At 46.3% G+C, this 24,056-nt stretch overlaps 1 protein-coding gene across 3 annotated transcripts; it reads left to right on the forward strand.

Annotated features, from left to right (window-relative positions):
• Positions 1-12,214: 12,214 nt before the first annotated feature.
• Positions 12,215-23,715, forward strand: SSTR5 (somatostatin receptor 5). 3 transcript variants are annotated; one of them, XM_083712020.1, is made up of 3 exons: positions 12,215-12,247; positions 13,735-14,373; positions 20,905-23,715. In XM_083712020.1, the coding sequence occupies exon 3, from the start codon at positions 20,968-20,970 to the stop codon at positions 22,078-22,080; it is 1,113 nt and encodes a 370-aa protein (XP_083568146.1). In that variant the 5' UTR covers positions 12,215-12,247; positions 13,735-14,373; positions 20,905-20,967; the 3' UTR covers positions 22,081-23,715. The 3 variants fall into 3 exon arrangements, with proteins under 3 accessions (XP_083568146.1, XP_083568145.1, XP_083568147.1); XM_083712019.1 differs by lacking the exon at positions 12,215-12,247 and adding an exon at positions 12,522-12,596; XM_083712021.1 differs by lacking the exon at positions 12,215-12,247 and adding an exon at positions 12,607-13,171.
• The last annotated feature ends 341 nt before the right edge of the window (positions 23,716-24,056 follow it).

Consider the following 24,056-nt stretch of genomic DNA (forward strand, 5'->3'; position numbering starts at 1 on the left):
ATAGATAGATATAGATATAGATAGATATAGGCAGATAGATAGATATCAGGCACTTTCTTCTGGAGCTTTCTTACAAATAAAAATTCTAATCATTCAGCTACTTTCCAGCCTATTAAAATATAATGGAGATTGTTACAGATTGTAATTTCAGCTGCAGGAATTTGGTTTGCAAATGATCTTCCGTGTTCTTGCATGTCAATTGTTGCCTTTCCATCGCCCGCTGCTGCCGCCACTGCTGCTACCATTAAGCAATTTATTTTTTTTTACAATGTTTATAGCAGCTCTCATGGTGCACCCCCATCAAGAGCAGCCCGTTCATTTCTGATATGGAAGCAACCGTCTGTAGGCTTGTTGCTCCGCCTGCAGCGTACATGGGGGTCAGGAAACAGGTCGACCATCTGTTAAGCACAAATCCATTTTTCTCAAGCCCCCCAATGTTAAAGGCATTAGCTGTGATCCAGAGCGCCCTCTACTCAGATATCGATTCAATTCACATGAAATATTAAAACTAATGCATTCCTCTTTGATGTGAGATCTCATGAAGACCCTGCGTTTTGCATCCTTCCACACAGAGGAAGGAAAGATTGCAAAAATTGGGACTTTGCAGTTTAGAGAAAACTCAGTTAAGGGGCACCACGAGAGAAGTTCATAATATTATTCAATTTTTTTTAAAAAAAAATGTAACGTTTTTCTCTTTTCGTTGGATAGAGGAAAGTTTTTTCTCACTCTCTAATAGCGTTTGAACTCGTAGGCATCCAATGACGCTGAGTATTGGAAGATTCAGGACAGATAAAAGCAGGGGTGCCAACCTGAATAAAATATTGGGGGGCAGGTAAGCCCCACCCTGCATAATCAATCACTAGATGTGATGTTCACATACCATTTGAATGGCAATGCCCTGCGGGGTCCCAACCTCCTCAAATATTTTATTGGTTGTGTCAAAGGGTCCTCGGCCCCTAGGAGTTGGTTCCTCTGTTGTTGTTTAGCCGTTCAGTCATGTTCGACTCTTCGTGACCCCATGGACCAGAGCACGCCAGGCACTCCTGTCTTCCACTGCCTCCCGCAGTTTGGTCAAACTCATGTTGGTAGCTTCGAGAACACTGTCCAACCATCTCGTCCTCTGTCGTCCCCTTCTCCTTGTGGCCTCCATCTTTCCAAACATCAGGGTCTTTTCCAGGGTGTCTTCTCTTCTCATGAGGTGGCCAAAGTATTGGAGACTCAGCTTCACGATCTGTCCTTCCAGTGAGCACTCAGGGCTTGGTTCCTCTAAGGAAGCCATTTTCACAAGTCCATAGTTGGGACTTGCTTCCACAGGAAGCAGTGATGCCCACCAACTTGGATGGCTTGAAAAGAGAATTGGACACATTCATAGAGGAGACAACTATCCATGGGTACTAACCACAATGGCTGTAATGCTTCTGAATTAGTGAAAGCTGCAGGAGAGAAGAGTGCTCTTGTGCTCAGCTCCTGCCTGAGGGTTTCCCAGTAGGGCATCTACTGGACAAAATGGGCCCTTGGCCTGATCCAGCAGGGCTCATCTTAGGTTCTTTTGATTGTTACTGCCATAAACTCAGTGTGCCACCTTCCCTTCATCTACACTTGTTGTGACCAAGAGGGTTTATTCTCACCTGTTTGATGAGTTCCTGCTCCTCTTCTCCACTCTGCCAGTCCCCTCTCTTAGTGCACAACATAAAAACACCGTGATTTGGGAAAGAGCTTGCTTCCAGTCACATCCACACCAGAAGCACTCTTCTCCCACATTTGCAATCGTGAAAAATCTTGGGAACTGTTGTTTGTGTGTTAAGGGCTGGCTGGGAATTCTAGGTCTGTGTCCTAGACAAACTATGATGAACAAACTACAATTCCTTGGGGGTTCATTGGGGGAAGGCAGGCCTGGTCTAAGAGTTCTTCAGGTGTGTGGTGTGGATGAGATTGGGGGCGGGAGTGTGCTAGCTGGTGATGGAGTTAAGTGTTGCACTTGGGTCACAAAAACAACCGCAGGTCGGTGCTAGCATCTTTCATTTGCTGCCACCTTAGGAAAAACACAATGAAGGCCATCTCCTCCTGACAAGAAGAGCTCGTACTTCAAACAGATTCCATAAACAAATCAATCATCATCAACCAAACCCGCCACCCACTTTTTCTTAATCTGCTCCCTTGCTAATTGGATGGTGGTCTGAAGGCTGGATGGAGAGCAGGGCAGGAAGCATTCTAAAGCATTCTACAAACAGTTTAAAAACATTTAAATGATAATTAAATGGCATTAAAAAAAAAAAAACAGTTGAAAACATTCTCACGGCCAATAAGCTCCAGGTTGCTAGGAAGAGTGTTTTTCAGCCATTCAGAGAAGGAATGTTTTCAAATTCCTGCTGAAAGCTATTGTGAGGGAGACAGATGCATGTCACTGGTAGCGGCTGGTGGAGTGGCAAGAGTGGGGCTCTGTGTCCTCTCAGTTTCCACACATTAGGGGCTGCCAACGTGTATAGAAAGGGCAGAGTGGGGAATCATGGAATCATAGAATTGTAGAGTTGGAAGGGATCCCAAGGATCATCTAGTCCAACCCCCCCTGCAATGCAGGGATCTCAGCTAAAGCATCCATGACAATTGGCCATCCAACTTCTGCTTAAAAGCCTCCAAGGAAGGAGAGCGTGGGGAGTTGGTGTGGCATGTGGTGGCAGGAGCAACAGGTTGGTTCCACTGCCATGCAGTGCACTGTGCAAAGCTCCTGTCCCCCTCCCAGTAAGTGGTAGCAACTCATGGTGCTGGGAAGCCAGCATTCCACAGAAAGGAGCCACCACTGAAAAGGCCCTGTCATGGGCCAAGGCCAAACAGGCAGCCTCCAGCAACCATTGCCAAGGCCTCTAATGCAGATGGAAGGGTCTGAGATGGTTGATACTGGGGAAGGTGCTCTGTTAGGTATTTGGGACCCAAGCCATTTAGGATCTTGCATGCTCCTCCATGTATTCCCTTATATGTATGGCCTCGGCCCAGTATACCTGAAGGAGCGTCTCCACCCCCATCATTCTGCCCGGATGCTGAGGTCCAGCACCGAGGGCCTTCTGGCGGTTCCCTCATTGCGAGAAGCAAAGCTACAGCAAACCAGGCAGAGGGCCTTCTCGGTAGTGGAGCCCGCCCTGTGGAACGCCCTCCCATCAGATGTCAAAGAGATAAACAACTACCTGACGTTCAGAATACATCTTAAGGCAACCCTGTTCAGGGAAGTTTTTAACGTGTGACATCTTAGTGTATTTTTGCTCTTTGTGGAAGCCGCCCAGAGTGGCTGGGGAAACCCAGCCAGATGGGCGGGGTACAAATAAATTATTATTATTATTATTATTATTATTATTATTATTATTATTGCAATTACATATATCATTTGGTCTCCTGGTAAAAGCCTAGCGCTCACAGCAGAAGGGGAAATGACCCTGAAATCCTACAGCCCTTGATCCCTTGCACTGGACTGGACTAAGTTGGTCTGTGTGGGTGTGGCATCTATGTACAGAAGGTACTAAACCAGCCTTCCCCAACCTAGTACCCTCCAGATGTTTTTCAATACAATTTCCAACATGCTTGCTGGGGCTGATGGGAGTCATAGTCCAAAACATCTGGAGGGTGCCAGGTTGGGGGAGGCTGCTCCAAATAACTGAGTGGTCAACAGTGTGAGAGATCAATGGAACTGGATGACATATTTCATGGACATTTAGCTAGCCATTACTTCTCCAGTTGACTCAGCAATAAAAAACTCCTGGCAGAAGTTTCCAGCAAATTGCATCTCTCGAGTGATCCACCAGACACATCAGATTTGTCTCCAGAACTTTGACAGGTCGGTTGCTAAATCATCGGTGAAGCCTCACGCATGCGGCCAGCTCTTACTGTTCCCTTGCTGAAGATTATTGCTGCTGCAGCAGCAGCCTGGCCTTCTGCTGATATTTCATGTTAACCACCACCATTGTCATAAGTGCCATCCATCACGTCCATGTGGCAAAGGAGCAGTGCTCATTGCTCATATTATGACACTAATTCTCTGTTTAAAAGAAGTAATGGCAAAAGAGAGACTGGTGGTGGCCCAGAAATTTATCTCTGCATTGTATTTTTCCAACTCAAACAGTTTGATGGGTTTTTTCAGCTGACCCGGGAGCAGCTCTTGCAAGACGGAAATGTAGAGCCTTTCCAGTAAATGCATCACTCACCTAATCTCAGAGGGAGCAGCTTGCAGAATGGGTGCAAAGGTGAGCAAAGGCAGGTGTGGGAAACTTTTGACCTTCCTTATGTTGCTGAACTCCCTGGGCACTGGCCATGTTTGCTGGGGCTAATGGGAGTTGCAGGTAAGAAAGATCTGGAGGGCCAAAGATTCCCCAGATGTGAGCAAATGGCTGCAACAGAATACCTGGAAGTGCATGCTAAATGCCTGCTGGAAATCTCAGAAACTCAGAAGCAGATTTGTACTTATGGCTTTGCTAGGTTGGCCCCTGACAAGGGGGTGCAAAAATGGGGGGCTTACGGACTTCTGGGTTAGCGCCATCGATTAATGGCGGATTCCCTCCGAGCTCCTGAGGGAATCGGCTCTGCAGGATCGGGTGTTGCCACTGCGGCGACGCGGGGACCCTTAAAAATCACAGGCGCGGAAGCCTGTGAGCGTGGTGACTCGGCGGGCACCATTTGCGCCCCCCCCCAAACTGTGAAGGAGCCTTTTTTAAAGGCTTTGGAACGGGGACGGGGTGCGGCGCGGTGCTGAGAGTACTGCTTCTTCTGCGGAGTGAAGCCGCAAGCCATTGTTGGAGACTTTTTCCTTTGAACAATTGGACTCTAAAGCAACAACCCGTGAGTAGTACGGAAATTGGAACTTTAAAGGAAAAATTTGCTGAATTAGGAATGAGCGGGGAAGGGTTAAAAAGGAAGTCCGCCCCCCCCCCTTTGTAAATAACTTAAAGCAAAGGACTTGCTAACTAAGGTCGAGAGAATTTTTTCTTTCTTTTTTGTAAAAGACTTTAACTTCACGGTTTGATATTACAAGAATTCTTACTGGAGGATAAAAGATTAATTTTGGGAGCTGAAGTTTCACCACCCCCCCGGACCCGGGAGCGTCCTGTGAGAGAGCCTGTTGATGAAATACTGAAGAGTTTGACAGCTGTCAAGTTAGCTGTCAAGACGGATAAAGAGAACTCTGCTTTTGTTGCTTCTGCTGGTTATATTTGTTACAATTTGTTGAAAATAAGGAAGGGCTGATACAAAATAACTTGATTTTTGGACTTGAGCTGAAAGGAATATTAAGGAACTAAAATCCCCCTAGAGGGGTTTAGTGACATTACAGGAGTGGCTGGAGGAGGGAAAATCCAGGCAGAATTGGACAGAGTATTTGTTCTCTTGGGAAAGTTACAAGGCCAAATCGATGTTTTGGCTACAAATGTCACAACTCTGAACTTAACAGTAAATAACATTGTTGAATCTGATAAGGATTTGAAACAGGAAGCCTATTCAATTGGACAAATAGAGAAACTTGAGAGTTTTGAGAATATGGAGAAGGAGACATATGTTGCCCCTGAAGAAAAGGAAGGAGGAGCTGTAATTTTGCAGATGTTAAAGGAGAGTTGTACTTTGAGGCCTGAAAAATCTGGTGTGGAAAGTCTGGCCTGAATTGGAGAGTGGAGAACTGAGAGATCTCCTTATGTGGAGATCTGAAGACCGAAGGATTATAAATTTGACTAAGATGGAAGTTGGAGCTCTGGGGACATTTGGACTTGAAAGGAGTATGAAAAAGGAGTTGGAGTACCCCATAGGCTCTATTTTTAAATATGGAGGTCTGGCTGGAAGAAACATGGATCCTGTTGGGCCGGAGCATCTCCGAGATTTGGGGTTTAACATTAAGGAAAATCAAAAAGACCGGCAGAGAGGAATTGAGAGAGAATTAAGAGCCTCGGATGTGAGATCTCCAGGCTAAACAGTATATTGAGACTGATGGACATTTGTTGGGGACTGAAACCGGGAAAAGGGTGGGTGGAGCCTGGGAATCCAAAGGGTATATAATTATAATTTGTTCTGTTTTTATTTGATTCTGCTATTTGTACGGAAATTGGGAAAGTCGTGGAAGGGAAATTTTGGTCGACTTTAGGAAAAATATTTAAAAATGAATAATGAGGTATAAGTATTGATGTTGAAGTTTGGATAAGTCAAAACTGGTTTTTAAAAATGGTCTAAATTAAATGAAAATAAGGTTTGCAAAATAAATGGAAGAAATGGAAGAAAGAAGAAAAGTAAAATAACAACATGTTAGAATAAATTATTAAGTTAAAGTGGAGAAATAAGTTAAGGACTTGCTGAGCTGATAATTTAAATTGGAATACAAGAAGGGGAGGTGTGAGGAGGTCTGAGAAAAAAGTTAGAAGAAAATAAGTAATTGAAATCTTATGTGTTTTTAATTGTTTTTAAGTTTTGGATTTTTGGATTTTTGTTAATTTTTGTCTATTTTTGTTTTTGTGTGGTTTTTGAAAATGCTAATAAATATTCATTTAAAAAATGGGGACTTTCCACTCTGGTATGGAGTGGCTAGGAGCCTGCCTGCCTGCCTGCCTGCCTGCCTGCCTGCCTGCCTGCCTGCCTGTCTGCCTGCCTGCCTGCCTGCCTGCCTGCCTGCCTGCCTATCAATCCGCCTGCTCCCTGGGCAACTGCTCCACTGCTCTGAGTGGCCAGGCAAGGCATGTAGGCTCCTCTGAGCACAAATCCGGTCTCTGATGTGGGCTGTGGCAGCAGCCCTGCAGAGCCACCTCCCTGGTTGGCCAGTGGCACTATTTGAACTTTGATTGGAGCACCCAGTGCAGCATGGAGGGCAAGAGACAGAGAGAGTGGGCGAGAGTTGCAGAAGGAGGGGAAAGGAAAGAAGGGAAATGTTAGAAAGGAAAGCAGCAAGTGGAGGGAGGCAGAGCAGAGCAGACCTGACCCTGATGGCTATGGAGGCAGTCACTGGCAGAGCACAGAAGGTGTCAAAAAGCCAACTTTTTGAGTTTCTGGGATGTGGTCTCTCCCAGCTTGGGTGGCAACAATAAATCTCCTTGCCAAGGGCTCACGAGAGCCTAGGTACACCTCTGCTCAAGGGGAGGCCCTGTGCATTTGAAATCATCTATCCATGTGAACTGATTCTGCTGCAGGAGAAGCTGGGTTCTTTGACACAAATCATGCATATTGAGCCCACTGGCATGCTCTTATCTTGCACAATCTGCTCTGAAAGCTTTACCATTTTGCATAATTTATTATAGTTTTGCTAGCCACAAGGAAGCGGAAACATACAATGAAGGAATCTGAACTCTCCTGTACACCCACACACAGGGAATTTTGTGCAGCCACCCCACTGACTACTGAGATTTCAATAAGACCTCCACTGCCTTAAGGTCTAGAAACTTCATTTATTTTATTTTTTTAAAAAGGAAGCACTGATGTTCTTGGGAAGCTGAATTACGCTTGGTGCAACTTTCTGTACCTTCCCAGTGAGGCTGTGGAATGGCAGCTACATGCAGTCCTCTGGCAAGCCTATGTTCAAAGATGGCAATTGGGGAAGAGTGATCACTCAGAGGCATCTATGTTGCATGTTGAAGGTCCCATAAAGAAACTGGGGGACGCCTCTATTTGGAACCCTGGAGGGCCACTGCCAGTCCAAGTAGGCAACATTGAACTAGATGGACCAGCCTTCTGACTTAGTCTAAGACAGCTTCCTATGGTCCTGCATGCAATCACCTGCTGCTTTCTTAGTTTTTCTGGATACTTCTTCCTATGGACCAGACCATGCAAAACCTGAGTTTGAACACACAGTCACAAATTGCACTTGAAGATGACCAGCAGCAAGCAGACTGTTCCACGTGTTTTCCTTGCCATCTCTCACATAAACACACACATGCCCTGACCCTGTGTTAGGCCTCTAATTGCAAACCTGTGGCAGTAAATTAACCTCATCTAAGTCATTATCAAGTACAACACACAGCACGGCTTGGTAAATGAATGAAAGCACAGGGCAGGAAAAACATCGCAAGGTGCAGAACAGCCATTTCCCCCTCCTCTCATCATGCAAAATTCTCAGCTCTCCTTCAAAATAAGGGGGGGGGGGTGAATCAGACAACAGAATTCCTTGCAGCCAGGAAGTGCTGTGCAGATGGGAGCATAGAAAGCTGCCTTATCTAGCTCAATATAATCCAAACCAGGGGTTCCCAAGCTGCAGTCTGTGATCTTCAGTGGTCCACGAGCTTCATTCAGGTGCCTGTAAAAATATAATTAAAAAGCACACAGCTTCTAGAGCATTGCATTAGCCTTGCTATAATAGGCACAAAAATTATTAAGTGGTCCACCAACCCTGCTCCTAAGAGCATGGAATCGTGGAATTGTAGAGCTGGACCACGGGGGTCATCTAGTCCAACCCCCTGCAATACAGGAATCTTTTGCTCAACATAGAGCTCAAACCCATGACCCTGAGTTTTAAGACCCATGAAAAACCTGCTGGTTCAGGCCAAAGGGGCCGTACACCAAATCACCATTGGATCACAGAAGCATCACATGCTGTGGTTGGTATGTGGTGATACATTGAGCATCCTAGATAAGAAACCATTGGGAATTCAAGGAAATTAAGAAAGAATTCTTCAGCACAGCTGGGCAGAGAGAGGGGTGAACTGGGAACAGGGGGTCCAGGTGTGTCACAGAGAAACCAAACAGGACAGTCAAGATGGCAATGGGATTATATGGCTGTGTCTGGACAATTTTTTATTTTATTGTGTGTGTGTGTGTGTGTGTGTGTGTGTGTGTGTGTGTTTCAACATACCATTTTCAACAGTAAATAAACATTTTTTACATCTTATTCAATTTTTTTGACTTCCATCAGTCCTGTCTGAAACTTTTCCAATCTAATCTCTTAGTATACATTTCTTATTTTCCCTGTTACATTTAAAACGCATAACCAATACCTTTATTCTTTATCTACTTTGTAGCACTTCATATATTCCTCCTTACAAAACTTCTTGTAGTCCTACCAGCATAATTTGTTGGTTACAATTGCTTTTCAAATAGTTCATATACTTCTTCCAATCTTCTGTAAATCTCTGGTCCAGCAGGTTTCGAATCCTTCCTGTCATTTTGTCCCCTGGACAATAATAGCCAATTTGGCTTTCATCGGCTTGGCTTGGCTTGTAGCTCCTATTGACTCTTCACTTAGCTGGCTTCAAAAGAGGATTCGACAGATTCATGGAGTACAAGGCTATTAATGGCTGCCAGCCATGATTACTGTACTCTTCCTCCATGGTCAGAGGCCATAATCCTTCTGAATGCCAGTTGCTAGAAACTGCAGGAGGGGAGAGGGCTGTCACGTTCAGATCCTGCTTGCAGGTTTCCCACCTGCATCTGTTTGGCCACTGTGACGAAAGGATGCTGGATTAGACTGGCATCATCCATGAGGCACTTCTTATGCTCTCATATGTACTTAATGCACCTCTTGAAGTTAACTCTCAAGCTACCGGGCGGGGGGGGGGGGGTAGCAGGGCTTTTTGCCCCAGGTAAAAATGTTAGTTTTATTCAGCTCCAACCCTTGAGCTGATATGGCTCATCTTGACTTGAGCCCAGCAGAGTTTAATTCCAGTGTCCGCAAACGAAAGGATGAAGCAGGTATGGTGCTACATTGCTAAGCTTTACTTCTAAGCTGTACCGAGAACAAACAAATGTACATCTTGCCTCTGTGAGAGCAGAAAACAACTCCCAACAAAGAAACAGGAAACCAGTGAACGTCACATCCAGTCTCCCTTTCCCGTGAGAACCCAACAGTAACTGAACTGTGGAATGAAAACATAGTCCCATGAGTTGCAGCTGCTGCTCAGTGAGGGAAACAGAAACTAACAGAAGCCTCTAGAGGCGCACCAGTGAGGCTCCCAGTCTGTGTGTGTGTACACAAATGCATATGGGTCTGTGTGTGCCAAACTGGGTCTTTGAGACCAGGATGAAAGACTAGTTTCACCCCTATGCTGGTAGAAAAGTATACCAAGCAGTTTATATAAAACCACAGTGTAGAGCAGTAGTTAAGAGTGTTGGACTAGGACCTCGGAGACCAGGGTTCAAATCCATATTCAGCTATGAAACTCATTGGGTGACTTCAGGCCAGCTAAACCCACCACACAGGGTTGTTCTGATCATAAACTGGGAAGAGAACCATGTACACCCCCTTAAGCTCCTTGGAGAAAAGCTGGGACTTCAATGCAATAAATGAATCTTGCTATTTTTGTGGGAGATTACCGTAAATTTCGCTCTATAACACGCAGATTTTTTCTCCTAAAAAGGAAGGGGAAATGTCTGTGCGTGTTATAGAGCGAATGTGTGGTCCCTGGAGCCGAAAAATCAAGCAAAAATCAAATCGCGGGGCTGCACGCTGCACAGAGAAGCGAAACTTGAAAAGAGAAAGCGGCTGCTTTCCTGCATTCTGCCTCAGGGTCTTACTGCCCACCCTTCTCTGTTTCCTTGCTGTGTTTGCTGAAACGGAACAAAGAGCAGGGAAAGCCCCTCCCCTCCAGGCAAGCTCCGGTGCTGCTGGGGGAGAGGGAGAGAGAGGGGGGAAGGGAGAGAGAGAGGGGGGGAGGGAGCGAGGGAGGGGGAGAGAGAGAGAGAGAGAGAGAGAGAGAGAGAGAGAGAGATGGCTGGCTGGCTGGCTTGGGTGGGGGAAAACTTTTGCCTTCCTTTCCTCCCTACCCCTCTCCTGCATTCTTAGCCAGCTGCTTCTCTGCACACCCCTCTCCTGCTCCTTGTCCCTTCTGTGTTTTTCCTTCCCTCCCCACTTAAAATGTGGTTACAAAGCATAGATCCTCAGGATCTTTGCATTGGGTCACCCCAAATTCACCATCAGATCACATAGCATGTCCATGGCTACAGCCTGCCCCCCCCAAAATCACGCACCCACTGTTGCCTGGGGCTGCAATGGTGCAAAAATGTGGTTAAAAAGCATGGATCCACATGGATCCTCAGGATCTTTGCATTGGGTCACCCCAAATTCACCATCAGATCACATAGCATGTCCATGGCTACAGCCTGCACCAAAAAAATCACGCACCCACTGTTGCCTGGGGCTGCAATGGTGCAAAAATGTGGTTAAAAAGCATGGATCCACAGGGATTCTCAGGATCCTTGCATTGGGTCACCCCAAATTCACCATCAGATCACATAGCATGTCCATGGCTACAGCCTGCCCCCCCAAAATCACGCACCCACTGTTGCCTGGGGCTGCAATGGTGCAAAAACGTGGTTACAGAGCATGGATCCACAGGGATTCTCAGGATCTTTGCATTGGGTCATCCCAAATTCACCATCAGATCACATGTCTGTGGCCACAGCATGAAGCCCAAAAATGATACATCCACTGTTTCATTCAGAATGTTTTTTCCCTTGTTTTCCTCCTCTAAAAACAATGTGCGTGTTATGGTCAGGTGCGTGTTATAGAGCGAAAAATACGGTACCTATGAAATGAGTGTGCCCATTTTACAAAAACATGGAGTGGGGCTGTGACAGCTCCCTTCCTAAAGGACCACAACTATCCACAACCATAGAAGTCAAATATTAGAGCAGGATCACATCTGATCTGCTTATTTTTATTCTTATTCTGTTTCAGTGGCTTTTTTAATGCAAAAATTCTCCAAAGGACCTGCAGCATATGGAAAACAAACAGCAAACAGCAGCAGACATTATAATGCAAACACATTCGCACGAAGTCACACGCAGTTCATAGAAAACACACAAAGCCACCCCAACCCCTAATAGCAGCAGAAGGCCATCATCCACTGTGAAAGCCAACTTTCTGGTAACTTCAGCAGCTTAAGGACGGGAGAGGGGAAGGGGCTGTCCGACGAAGGGTGCTGTGTAATCATAAAGCTTGCACTTGTTCCCCGCAGGAATCAAAGCTGCCACATTCGAAAATATCGCTCCGACAGTTATATTTTGGCGACGTTCGACAAAAGAGCAAATATGGGGTTCTTCCCCCGACTCCACATGAGGAAATTGCGCGCACCATGATACGGGCGCACGGCTGCAGAGCGCGGCGGGTTCCTTTTGATCTTTCTCTCTCTCGTGCTCTTTTGGGAAGCGTCCGCAACCTTTCCCAACCGAGCACTGCCCGTGCTTTGGATAGAGACGCCCCAGACGTGCCCACCTGCCGCTTCACCAGCCGAGTTCCTCCGGCTCTGGGCTCTTTGCACCTCGGCGCCCAAGATCGCACCGGGAACAGGAGGAGAGGCTCTTGGGGGCAAGTTTCTTTCCCCCGGGGCTTAGAAAAAGGTTTGGCTGTTTACCAAGCAGAAGTGGGGGGGGGAGCGGTGCGGGCAACCTTTTGCAGTTTGCGGGAGGGGTGGATTCCGCGCAAACGCGCCCCTAAATCGGAGTTCTTTTTAGAGAATACGAATTAGTGCGCAAAGGAGACACTTCGGGAAATCCGCTTTACAGGGCGAGGGGGGGCAGCATCCCCCACCCCTCAGGAGACTCCCCCCCCCCCCACCTCACATCGCCAACCCCATTCCTTCAGGCTTGATGCAAAGTAGCCTCGGCAAACGAAGGGCATGGATGAAAGAGACAAGACGCCACTTGAAATTGACGAGGTAAGGCGTCTCGGCTTGGAACTAGCATTCCGGGCTGGCTGGAAAAAGACTCCTCACTCCCAAATGGGAGTGAAGGAAAGAGATTGAATGAGTCAAACGGAAGCCAATCTCTCTCTCTCTCTCTCTCTCTCTCTCTCTCTCTCTCTCTCTCTCTCTGTGTGTGTGTGTGTGTGTGTGTGTGTGTTTTGTGTGCATTCTTACCTGTTGCCATTTCCTCTCCAATTGTTGCGTTCACCACTTTGCGCATCTCCCTTATTATCGAACTGCCCTGGAGACGCTTCTCACTGACGCTTTAATGTTACGGCGGGTTTATTTATATGTATATATAGACGATGGGGGCAGGAGGGAAGCGAGGAAGGGAAGAAATGTGGGTACGACCTCTGGCTGTTCAGCCCTGCTAAAATCCCTCGCTCCCCCCCCCCCCTTAACTTGCTCCTGTGAAGGAGCTCTGCGCAACCCGAAAGCTTGCGTCCTTGACGCACCGCATAGTTTAACCATGGAACTCGCTCCCGCAGGAGGCAGCGATGCCCAACAACTTGGATGGCTCTAAAAGAGGACTGGACCAATTCACGGAGGTGAGGGCTACCAGTGGCGACTAGCCACGATGACTACTCTTCCTTTACAGTCGGAGACTTCTGTACCCCGGTTGCCGGAAACCACAGAAGGGGAGGGTGCTCTTGTGCTTGAGTGCTGCTTGCGGATTTCCTTTGGTTGGCCACTGTGAGAACAGGATGCTGGACTATGATGGGCAATTGGCCTGATCCAGCAGGCTCGTCTTGTGTCCTGCGTTTTGGATCCTAGCCGTCGCAGAGCATTTCGCCTGTAACATTTTCGGGGCAGAGCCCTGCCTTTTGGTTTCTGCATGTTGTTACCTTGCAAAGCTCCCAGCTCCAGACAGAGGGCCTTCTCGGTAGTGGCGCCCACCCTGTGGAACACCCTCCCACCAGATGTGAAGGAAATAAGCAGCTATCCTATCTTTAAAAGACATCCGAAGGCAGCCCTGTTTAGGGAAGTTTTTAATATGTAATGCTGTACTGTTTTTAACATTATTGGGAGGCACCCAGAGTGGCTGGGGAAACTCAGCCAGATGGGCGGGATATAAATAAATTATTATTGTTGTTGTTGTTATTATTATTAGCGCTCATGGTGCAAGCCATAACGTGACATGACTGCAGCTCTTTCGTACTTCGGCGCGCCAGAGGATCCTAAGAAACGGCCGCCTTCCTAAATCCAACCCACGCGCAACTTTTAAGCGTCTGCCTTCTTTCCCCCCTCCTTTCAAAGGAGCTCCCTGGAGCCCTCGGGCGAGATGTTTCCCCGCCCTGCTTGCAAGGCAGGTCTGTTGTCTGCAGGGGGTACTGCAACCCGCTGGCCGCAGCCTATAAAGCGCAACAGGCAAATCCCCTTCCCCCGCGTCCCACCTCCTTCCCCCGCCGTCGACTGTGCTACTTAGAGACCTGGCGCTGGATATTTATTTAGTGAGGCGCTTGAGCAGGGAGAGCGAGGGTTTGGCTTTCCGGAGCCAGGAGCCTGCCGGCTTCAGAGACAGAACTTTGTTGCTGCTGGTGGGGTCAAGGAGAAGACGACGCCTGTCCCAGAAGGACATTGTCCTCCTAGAGAGAAGCAGCTGCGTTTGGCGACCATCAGCAGGACAATCCTACCGGAGGATACAGCAGGAGGGAGGCTGGCTGGACCTGGATTTTGAGGAAAGCTGGAGGGCAAGCTTGGAGCAGGACGGTCCTTGGAAGTGGGGCGGAGAGAGACCAAGCCAAGCCAGGTAAAGCAACAAACATATGGTTGGAAGGAGGGCGGAGAGGTGGGTAGAAGCGAGAGACTTCAAGTCTAGCGGGAAGGCATTGTGGCAAAAACTTTGGGGGATTGGGCTAGAGCCCCACCACCGAGGAGCCACCAGACTCTGGCTTTGGCAAGAGCAGATTAACATGGACACACTCTTCTGGGGTGTGCAGAATGAGTCAATCGTTGGAACAATCTCAAGGTTATTGAACAATTCGTGGCTGCTTAATTCAAGAGGATCAATTTTCTGGCATTGGAGCTCACTTTTTGTGTGTTCGTCACATGTGGGCAACCCACACGTCGTTTTCATCACCAATTAATAAAATACATTTGTATTATTGATAATATTATTAATAGTATTAAATGCCATTAAATATTAATGATATTAAATATTTATTATTTATTATTATTGAGCATTATTATTATTATTATTATTATTATTGGTGTACGCAGAAGGAAGTTGCAAGTAGGGACTTCCCATCATTTGTCACACATTTGTGTGTGAGTTAGCCCAGTGGCATAGCGCGGGTTGTCAGCACCAGGGGCAAGGCAAGTAATTTGTGCCCCCTAACCCGTGGATTTGCACCCCCTAACCCTAACCCCCAGATGTTGCGCCCAGTGCGGCCGGCCCCCCCTGCACCCCCCACGCTACGCCACTGAGTTAGTCCACTTCCTCTTACACTGAAATGACCATTGTGTAGGGAAAAGGGAAGGCTTGGGCTGGTTCACACATGCCTGCCCACCACTTGATTCCTGAACCCCCATTAACTGGCAACTGAATGTGTGAAAAGGTCCACACTTGACTGTCATACAAAGCTAGGTAGCTCAGTTGGTTAGAACATGGAGGTGATAATGCTACGGTTGCAGGATCAACCCCCATACGGTTGCAGGATCAATGCACATTCCTGCATTGAAGGGTGGGCCTGGATGATCCCCAGGGTCCCTTCCATTTTTATGATTCTCTGTTTCTATGATTGGAAGATTGTGATCAGAAGAACCACTGGGTATAGGGCGATATGTAAATCCAATAAATAATAATAAGAAGAAAAGATCTGGCAGGGGTGGGGAGGCTGACCTGCGATGGTGCATTTCACACACGCAGGTCAGTGCATGATCCCAGTCACCTTCAAAGCAGTGGAAGTGCAGGTGTGAAGCAGTCCAAGGAGCACTGGGTGCATCTCAGCTGACTTACACATACACAGATATCACATGTCATTTCATGTACATTTGGGAACTAGCGACTGAGCGTTTGAACTGATTTTGCTGGGCAGCTTTTCGCTCCAGAGATGAAATTTTGTTTGTGACTTGCAAGTGACCCACTCAGGACTGCAAGCCACCCTCTTGGTGTTTCTGTCACTGAGTGATAGGAAAAGGCAGCAGTAGCTCAGTGGTTAAAACAACTGCTTTGCATGTAGAAGGTCCCAAGTTCAATCCCCAGCAACTCCAGGAAGGGCTGAGAATGTCTCCTGCCCAAAACCCTGGAGAGCCACTGCCAGTCAGTGTAGACAATGCTGAGCTAGATAGCCCATAGTTTGGCTTAGCATAAAGCAGTCAGTGCTGAACTAGGTGGAGTATCAGTCAGATTCAGCATGATGTCGACAATGGACCAATGGTCTGACTGTAAGACAGTAAGGCAGCTCCCTATGTTCCTAACATGCAATTTTTAAAAACAAAATGAAATGCTTTCAGACTGCCTTTCCATATACTCAGATGTGTGAATGAGGCCCCTTTCTGTGCAGTGTGGAACAAGCATGCATACATCATGTTAATTAAACCAGAATAAGCATCCAGTATTGAGAATTATTAATGCAATATTCCATTTCCCCGTCTGTGAACTGAGCCTGCATTGAAACAGCGAGAAAGATCCATTCGTTCTCCACCAGAGATTGTGATGGGGCAGATGAAGAGTATTAAGGGCTAAATAAGTTTCATTAAAAGATCTTGCCTGTATACCTTGAGACTACTTTCCTTCTGATGGAGAAATAAGTGGACATAAAGACAAAAATTTAGGGGATGATGAAGGCTGCTTTCTTTTAAAGTGGACCTGCTTTTAGCACATTTTAAAATATGTATCTGTAGTTTGCAAGAGAAATGCATGTGTTCATTCAATAGAATTGATGACTAGAACTTGAATAATCCCCACAGAGGCATTTGAAAGTCAGAAAGAATTGGCTGGATCTGCAGTGAAATTAGGTTGGCGGTGCTGATGACAATATTTTTTTCTGTGGTGGCTCCCATCAGGCAGAACTCCCTCCACCGGGAAACAAATGAGACCCCTTCTTGCTTTTATTCCTCAGAAGATCTGTTAAGACCTTTAAAATGTTTTAAATGATTATAACCCATCCTGGGACCTGACAGTGAAGGACGGGTAATTAATGGAATCATTATCATTATCAATAAACACAAATCCTGAATGTGTTTTGCTTTCCCCTAAGCTGGTGAGTCAGACTGCTTTTCTGCTAGCTTTCATCTCAGTTCTTAAGCTACTAAATATTTTGATTTCCTCTGATGCTTTAAATCACTGGCATTGAACTTCCAGCTTTTCAGATGTTTTTGGTCTCCAAACCTCCAAAGCCAGCTTGTTCAAAGGGCAGTGGATGATGGGAGTTGTAGTTCAGTGACATCTGGAGGGCCGCAGCACCCCCTCGTGCCCTACTTTAAATGAACTTCTAATGTTTTGTTTTATACTGAAGTCTTTGGTATCTTGTTTCTGTCTGTAAGCTGCTTAAGGGTCTGTTTGGAGATGGTGACTCAGTGGAGGCTGGTTCATGGGGCCTCGGTCTGTCCCTGTTTTGAGGTCTTCCTTAAAAAAAGCTCAAGAACCTTTTGAAACCTGGCAACCCATTCCAGAGGTGGCACTGCCTGCCAATTTCCAGCACTGCCTCTGCCTCAATGTTGCCCCTTGAAGAACTCAGCATGGAAGTGGATGGGCACAAAACCATCGTTCGTTGCCTCTGTCATTGGCTCTGGTGCCTCTGTCTTTGGCTCAACTCTTTGGGCTCTCTGCCTACCACCAGTCCCAAGAGGCACAAACCACCACTGCCCTGGCATCAGGGCTAAGGTGAGGTGGCGACAGGAGTGCCAGCTTGGCCCCATGACTGTGGGTGCCATACAGCCCTGGCACCAAACTTTGTGGGTGCCCAGCCCCTTCATAGGGAATTTTGTGGGCGCTCGGGTACCCAGGGCCCTAGGGAGTTGGCACCTATGGCAATTTGATTCGCGGAATTGGTGTGGAGGAAATAATTGCTTTAGTGTAAAACCCAGCAAGCAAACAACCCAAGAGAACCCATTGGAATATCCTTCTTGGGGTGTGTCTTGACCCTGCGCCACTGTGACTCCAGGAGCCCTTCTCTGTGGCCGTGACTGCATCATCTTTAGGTTCTGCATCATAGGTATAATTCGTGCAATGCAGTGGTGAATTAGATGACCCTATGGGTCCCTTCCAATTCTACAATTCTAGATTCTTGTTCTCTGGTACTTAAGAGCCCTGGGAACGCCGGATTACACTTAAAAGCCAGGGCTATATTTTCTAGAGGGAGAGTAAATTTTTTATTTGTTGCTTTGTCCTTGGGATTGGAATTTGAAACCTTATCAGCCCAGCCTGTTTGCAACCAAATTAAGTGGCTGCTTCAACTTCATCCATTTTTCTTATGGCTAAAAAGGCTGAAGACAGGAGATAAGGCAGGTCAAATGGCACACACACACACACACACACACATACTTTTTTTTTTTTTTTGCTTGAGTATTCAACTCCAGGAAGAATTATTTTTAACTCAAAATTATGCATGTAAAGAACTGCAGTTATAAATTGCTCTGAGTCTAAGGAGGATCTGGTGGATTAAAATATCAAAGGGAATAACCTACTAGACCTCAGCAATTCCACCAGAGCCCAGAAAAAGCAAAGAATGTGATGGAAGAGGTAGGATTCAGCACCCTGTGTAGGGAGGAGTGAATCTGTCAGTTTGAGTTGCTCTCAGTTTCTAATTTTTTTCCAGTCTGAAAGTATAGTTCTCCACATTTTTACATTTGTTCATGTTATTTAAATAAATAATAATAATCCTCATGAAAATTCATAAAAATAGCATGAATTTCTTCTAATACACACATTTGTGTATGCAATTTTGCCTAATATGCACATTTTTGTAAAGCATGTTCCTCTTCTATAATACTAATGCTATTTTTTGCTAATATATGCATTTCAATGCACATTTTACACTAGAATGCATGCATCTTTCTGCACATTACTTAACTGAAGAAATGCATTGCAAAAAAAGTCTGGCAAGGCGCAGTTTCCAAAGGATGGCTGTGTATTTCAGTTTGTGTACTGATTCAGGAAGTGCGAATTACATAGGTTTGTTCTAAAATGCAAACATAATTGAATTTATCCTCCATTCCTAATTCTTAGAACCTCATTTTCTGCACTTCTGATAAAGCAAATTTCTAATCCCTCTGGTTGTTCCTGAAAGTATGAGCACAGCAGGGAGCTGATTAAGACATCCATGGGTCAAAAATGTTTTAACTTTTAACAGATAAAGAGTTACAGAAAGGGGAGAGTTTTAAAGAGAGAGCAGCAAACTCATTGGCACAAAGCTCACTGAAGATGAGTACAAACTTCTTGTTACAGGTGTCTTGCAACAATTTGAACTTGCACAAGCTGTTATAAAATGGGTGTTACATTGGCTACTTTAAAGTCCTTAGGTATGTAGGCTGATCTGAAGGACAAGTTACAGATTTTTGTATCAGCAGTTTCACATTTGAGTTCATTGAGAACTCTCGGGAGGATGCCATCTGGGCCGGTGATTTGTCAGTTTTTATTTTTCTATTAAGCCTAGAACTTCATCTCTCATCACCACTGTTTGCCTTATTTCCCCAGACTCACCTTCTGAAAAGGCACTGAGATCTGCCCAATATCTTCCATTGTGAAGGCAGATGCAAATATGGTAGTTCATTCAGTTTCTCCACAATCTCCTTATCCTCCTTTAGCACCCATTTGACTCCCTTGTCATCCAAGAGTCCAATCACCTCCCTAGACAGTTTCCTGCTACTAATATATTTAAAGAACATCTTGTTTATTGTCTTAATGTTTTCAGCAATGTGTTCCTCACATTCTTTTTTAGCACCCCTTATTGTCTGCCTACAATTTCTTTCTTTCTCTTTGCCAAGGTTTTCGCGTTCTTTTTTGTTCTGTTCATTTGGACAAGACTTCAGTTTTGGTGTTGGTGTCCTCTTCACCCTCATAGCACCTTTCCTGATCTGCCATATACACTCCAGTTGATTGTCTAATACTGTGTTTTTAAACAACTCTCAAGCATTTTGGAGTGATTTGAACCTTTTGATTCTGCCTTCCAACTTCCTTTTAAACAATCTTCTCATTCTGAGGAAGTTCCCTTTTTAAAAACCAAATGTGACCATGTGCACTTTCCTTGGCAACTGGCCATTCCCATGTATATTTAATTTAATAGTGCTATGACCACTGTTCCCAATTGGCTTACCCACAATTACATCTTGCACTAGGTCTTGGGTGCCTCTCAAGAATAGGTCTAGGGTGCCACCCCTCTAGTCAGTTCAAGCACTAACTGTTGGCTCACCCTAATAGCCTTGGAAGTTGATGGATCAACACTTGGTCAATATAAATAACTAAAATGTGCATAGATACAGAGGTTCTCCCCATTTACTGCCCCTGAATTCTTTGCAGCGATAACATTCTTCCTTCCATGTCTACATTCTTCCTTCAGTGGTGTAGCATTTTATGTCTCCTGGAAGAAGGACTGTAGATCAGATGCATGCAGAAGGGCCCATATTCAACCCCCAACATCTCTAGATAAGGCTGGGAGGGACCCCTGCCTGAAACCCCAGAGAGATGCTTCCAGTCAGCATAGACAATACAAAGATGGACCATTGCTCTGACTTGGTATAAGGCAGCTTCCTATGTTCCAAACCCTGAGGGTGAAGACTGGGATCAGGTCTGGTGAGTTGCTGGAACAGGAAGCCGCCTGAGTCTGGTACTGAGCTGGATAGACCAAGGTTCTGACTCAGTTTCCTGTGGGGGAAGGGGGCACAGCTCAGGGGTGGAGCACCTTCTTTGCATGCAGAAGGTCCCATGTTCAGTCCCTGGCATCTCCAGGTAAGGCTGGGAGAGACCCTTGTCTGAAATCCTGAAGAGCCACTGCCAACCAGTGTGGACGATACTGAGCTCAATGTCTTGACAAGGCATGAGGCAGCCTTCTCTTTTCCTTTGAGAGAATGATCCAGTAACATCCAAGGCTATTATGGTGAGCTCATTTTGTTCACAGCTCCCATATTCATTTTTATTTGCAGGAGAAGGTTGATGGGAGAAAACAAAACATCTGCTTAATTCCTAAATAATTGCCAGCCAGGGTAGCTAATTATTTTGGTGCATTACAGCAGAATGTGCAAGGCAGCTGTTTCATACATTTTAAACAGGAGAGATTTCTGAACATGCCCACCAATAATCTTTTCTTTTCGTGTTTCTGTTCGTTTTTCTCTCCCCCAGGATGAAAATGCTGAGGGACACTAGGCTTCGTCATTCTTAAGAAACCACACGGAGACAAGGAGCATGGATCCTTTGTTCTTCTCCACTGCTTTCCTCAAAGAAGCCATTCCTCCAGATGATAACTTCTCCTTTTTGGCTAACACAACAAGCAACACAACTGTTGGAGGGTTTTCCATTCCTACCAGCATCCGCTCTGTGCTCATTCCAATCATTTACCTCATGGTTTGTGCCGTTGGGCTGAGCGGGAACACCTTGGTCATTTATGTGGTCCTGCGTTATGCCAAGATGAAGACTGTCACCAACATTTACATTTTAAACTTGGCAATCGCTGACGTACTCTTCATGCTCGGCTTGCCATTCCTGGCTACCCAGAATGCCATCTCCTACTGGCCATTTGGGACTTTCATGTGCAGGCTAGTGACAGCTTTTGATGGCATTAACCAATTCACCAGTATCTTCTGCTTGACAGTCATGAGTCTGGACCGCTACCTTGCCGTGGTTCACCCCATCAAGTCTACCAAGTGGCGTCACCCAAGGTTCGCCAGACTGATCAGCCTGGCAGTCTGGACTTTCTCCTTCCTAGTGGTACTCCCAATGATCATATTCGCTGATGTCCAGGAAACCTTTGACACCTGCAACATGAGCTGGCCTGACCCGGTGCAGATCTGGTCTGCGGTGTTCATCATTTACACCTCCGTCTTGGGGTTCTTTGGACCTCTGCTGGTGATCTGCCTCTGCTACCTGCTGATCATCATCAAAGTCAAGTCCTCGGGAATCCGAGTGGGCTCTACAAGGCGCCGAAGGTCGGAGAGGAAAGTGACCAAGATGGTGGTCATCATTGTGGTTGTTTTTGTTTTCTGTTGGCTTCCCTTCTACATTGTCAACATCATCAACCTGATCTTCATCTTGCCGGAGGAGCCTGTCTTGGTTGGCATCTTCTGTTTTGTGGTGGTTCTCTCCTATGCCAACAGCTGTGCCAACCCCATCCTGTATGGATTTCTTTCCGAAAACTTCAAGCAGAGCTTTCAGAAGGTCCTGTGCCTCCGCAAAGGAAATGGCATTGAAGATGGCGACCCAACCGAACATCGGCAAGAGAAGAGCAGCCGCCTGCAGGAGGCGATGCTACTCCAGAGAAGTGTGGAGTCCAATGGGCACATGCAGACTAGCAAGCTGTAGAAGGGACCTCCATTGCCTTCAAGAGAACTGGAACTTGCTTGGAGCACATTGTGGTGGCAAATGCCATGGGCATGATAAGAATGGACTTTGCCAAATCCTGTTTCCAGGGTGTACAAATATTTGCTTTCTTTCCGCCTTGCACAGAAATTATCTCCTCTTCAACATTACACCACACAAGCAAGACCAGGAAACAGGGGTGGGGCTATGCAGATCAAGGGGGTGGGGCATGCAGATACCAGGAGGCTTGATTCTCAATGGGGAACGCTGTTGCTCCACCTCAACCATTGGCTTCATAAATAGGTGGAAGGGTAAGAAGACCTGGATCTCTCTACCTCACCCCAGCCCATCCAACATGGTAGATATATCTCCATCATGCTTCATGGGCAAGGGAGACATATGCCAGTTCCCAATATTCTACACTGTGGGCTGATGGGAGTTGTAGTCCAAGAAGCTGGAGGACACCAGGTTGACAATGGATACACTAGTGCAATCCATAAACGGAAACCATAACAGGATTGGACAGACTTGATTCTCCGTGGCTAAGTTAAGCTGGTATAAAAGGGATGGAAATTTGTAGTATTGATACATAGAATGCATTGTAAATCCTGCCAACCCTAACACACCATGCGACACTGTCCCCAGATATTTTTCCATCTCTGTTGAGCATGCTACAATTCACCTAGCCATTCCTGGTAAAGCAAAGCATTCTCACATCTTACTTACATGCTTCTAGTGGCCTGCTGTTTTGCAGATTGCTCCCACAGGGGCAGAAGCAACACCACCCACCTCAGCAGCAAACCTGAGCACAGCCAATATGAAGAAAAATGTTCCATTTTGTGCCCTGCTTTCCCAAGGGTTTTTGCCCTGCCATTTTCCCTAAATCTAGCAACAACCATTATCAGCACCACTAGAAAACCATTTGAATTAGGAAGCAGACTTTAAGTGTTGCACACCAATGCTAATTGGGATAATTTGGGTGGTGATTTGGGGAGAGGAGTAAATTAATTAAAGCCAAACCAGAAATATAGAGTTGGAAGGGACCCAAGGGTCATCTAGTCTAACCCCCTGCAATGCAGGAACCTCAGCTAAAACATCTGTGATAGATGGCCACCCAACCTCCGCTTCAAAACCTCTAAGGAAGGAGAGTCCAAAACCTCCCAAAGAAGTCCGTTCCACTGTTAAACAATTCTTACTGTCAGAAAGTTTTTCTGAATGTTTAGTCGGAATCTCCTTTCTTGTAACTTGAAACCATTAGTTCAAGTCCTACCCTCCAGAGCAGGAGAAAACAAGCATTCTCCCTTCTCTATGTGGTAGCCCTTAAGATATTTGAAGATGGCTATCATATCTTCTCTCAGTCTCCTCTTTTCCAGGCTAAACATACCCAGCTCCTTCAAGGCTTAGTTTCCACAACCTTGATCATCTTGGTTGCCTCCTCTGCACACGTTCCAGCTTGTCAACATCCTTCTTAAATTGTGGTGCCCAGAATTGGACACAGTATTCCAGGTGGGGTCTGATCAAGTCTGCAGACCCATGAGTGACAGTGGGGTGCACGGAATCTGAATCAACAAGTATTGCACCAGCTCCTGCAAGTGGCAGTTAAAGCATGGACCAGCAGGGGTGCTGTCCAATAGCGTCAGCAAGCCAGTGTGGTGTAGTGGTTAAGGGCGGTAGATTCATAATCTGGGGAACCGGGTTCGCGTCTCTGCTCCTCCACATGCAGCTGCTGGGTGACCTTGGGCTAGTCACACTTCTCTGAAGTCTCTCGGCTCCACTCACCTCACAGAGTGTTTGTTGTGGGGGAGGAAGGGAAAGGAGAATGTTAGCCACTTTGAGACTCCTTCGGATAGTGATAAAGCAGGATATCAAATCCAAACTGTTCTAATGAAGAGCCATAAACCCTACTTCTGAGCAGGAAGAAGCTGCCCTTCAGGCTGCTGGAACTGGGACCTGGTCCTTGGAGCAGGTTCCCCAGCAGC

This window comes from Podarcis gaigeae (genome assembly GCF_964106915.1).
Source record: "Podarcis gaigeae genome assembly, chromosome: 14".
Taxonomy (NCBI): Eukaryota; Metazoa; Chordata; class Lepidosauria; order Squamata; family Lacertidae; genus Podarcis; species Podarcis gaigeae.

Bases quoted from the DNA above. Each gene is read 5' to 3' on its own strand.
- SSTR5 (XM_083712020.1), top strand. From the start codon at position 20,968: ATGGATCCTTTGTTCTTCTCCACTGCTTTCCTCAAAGAAGCCATTCCT.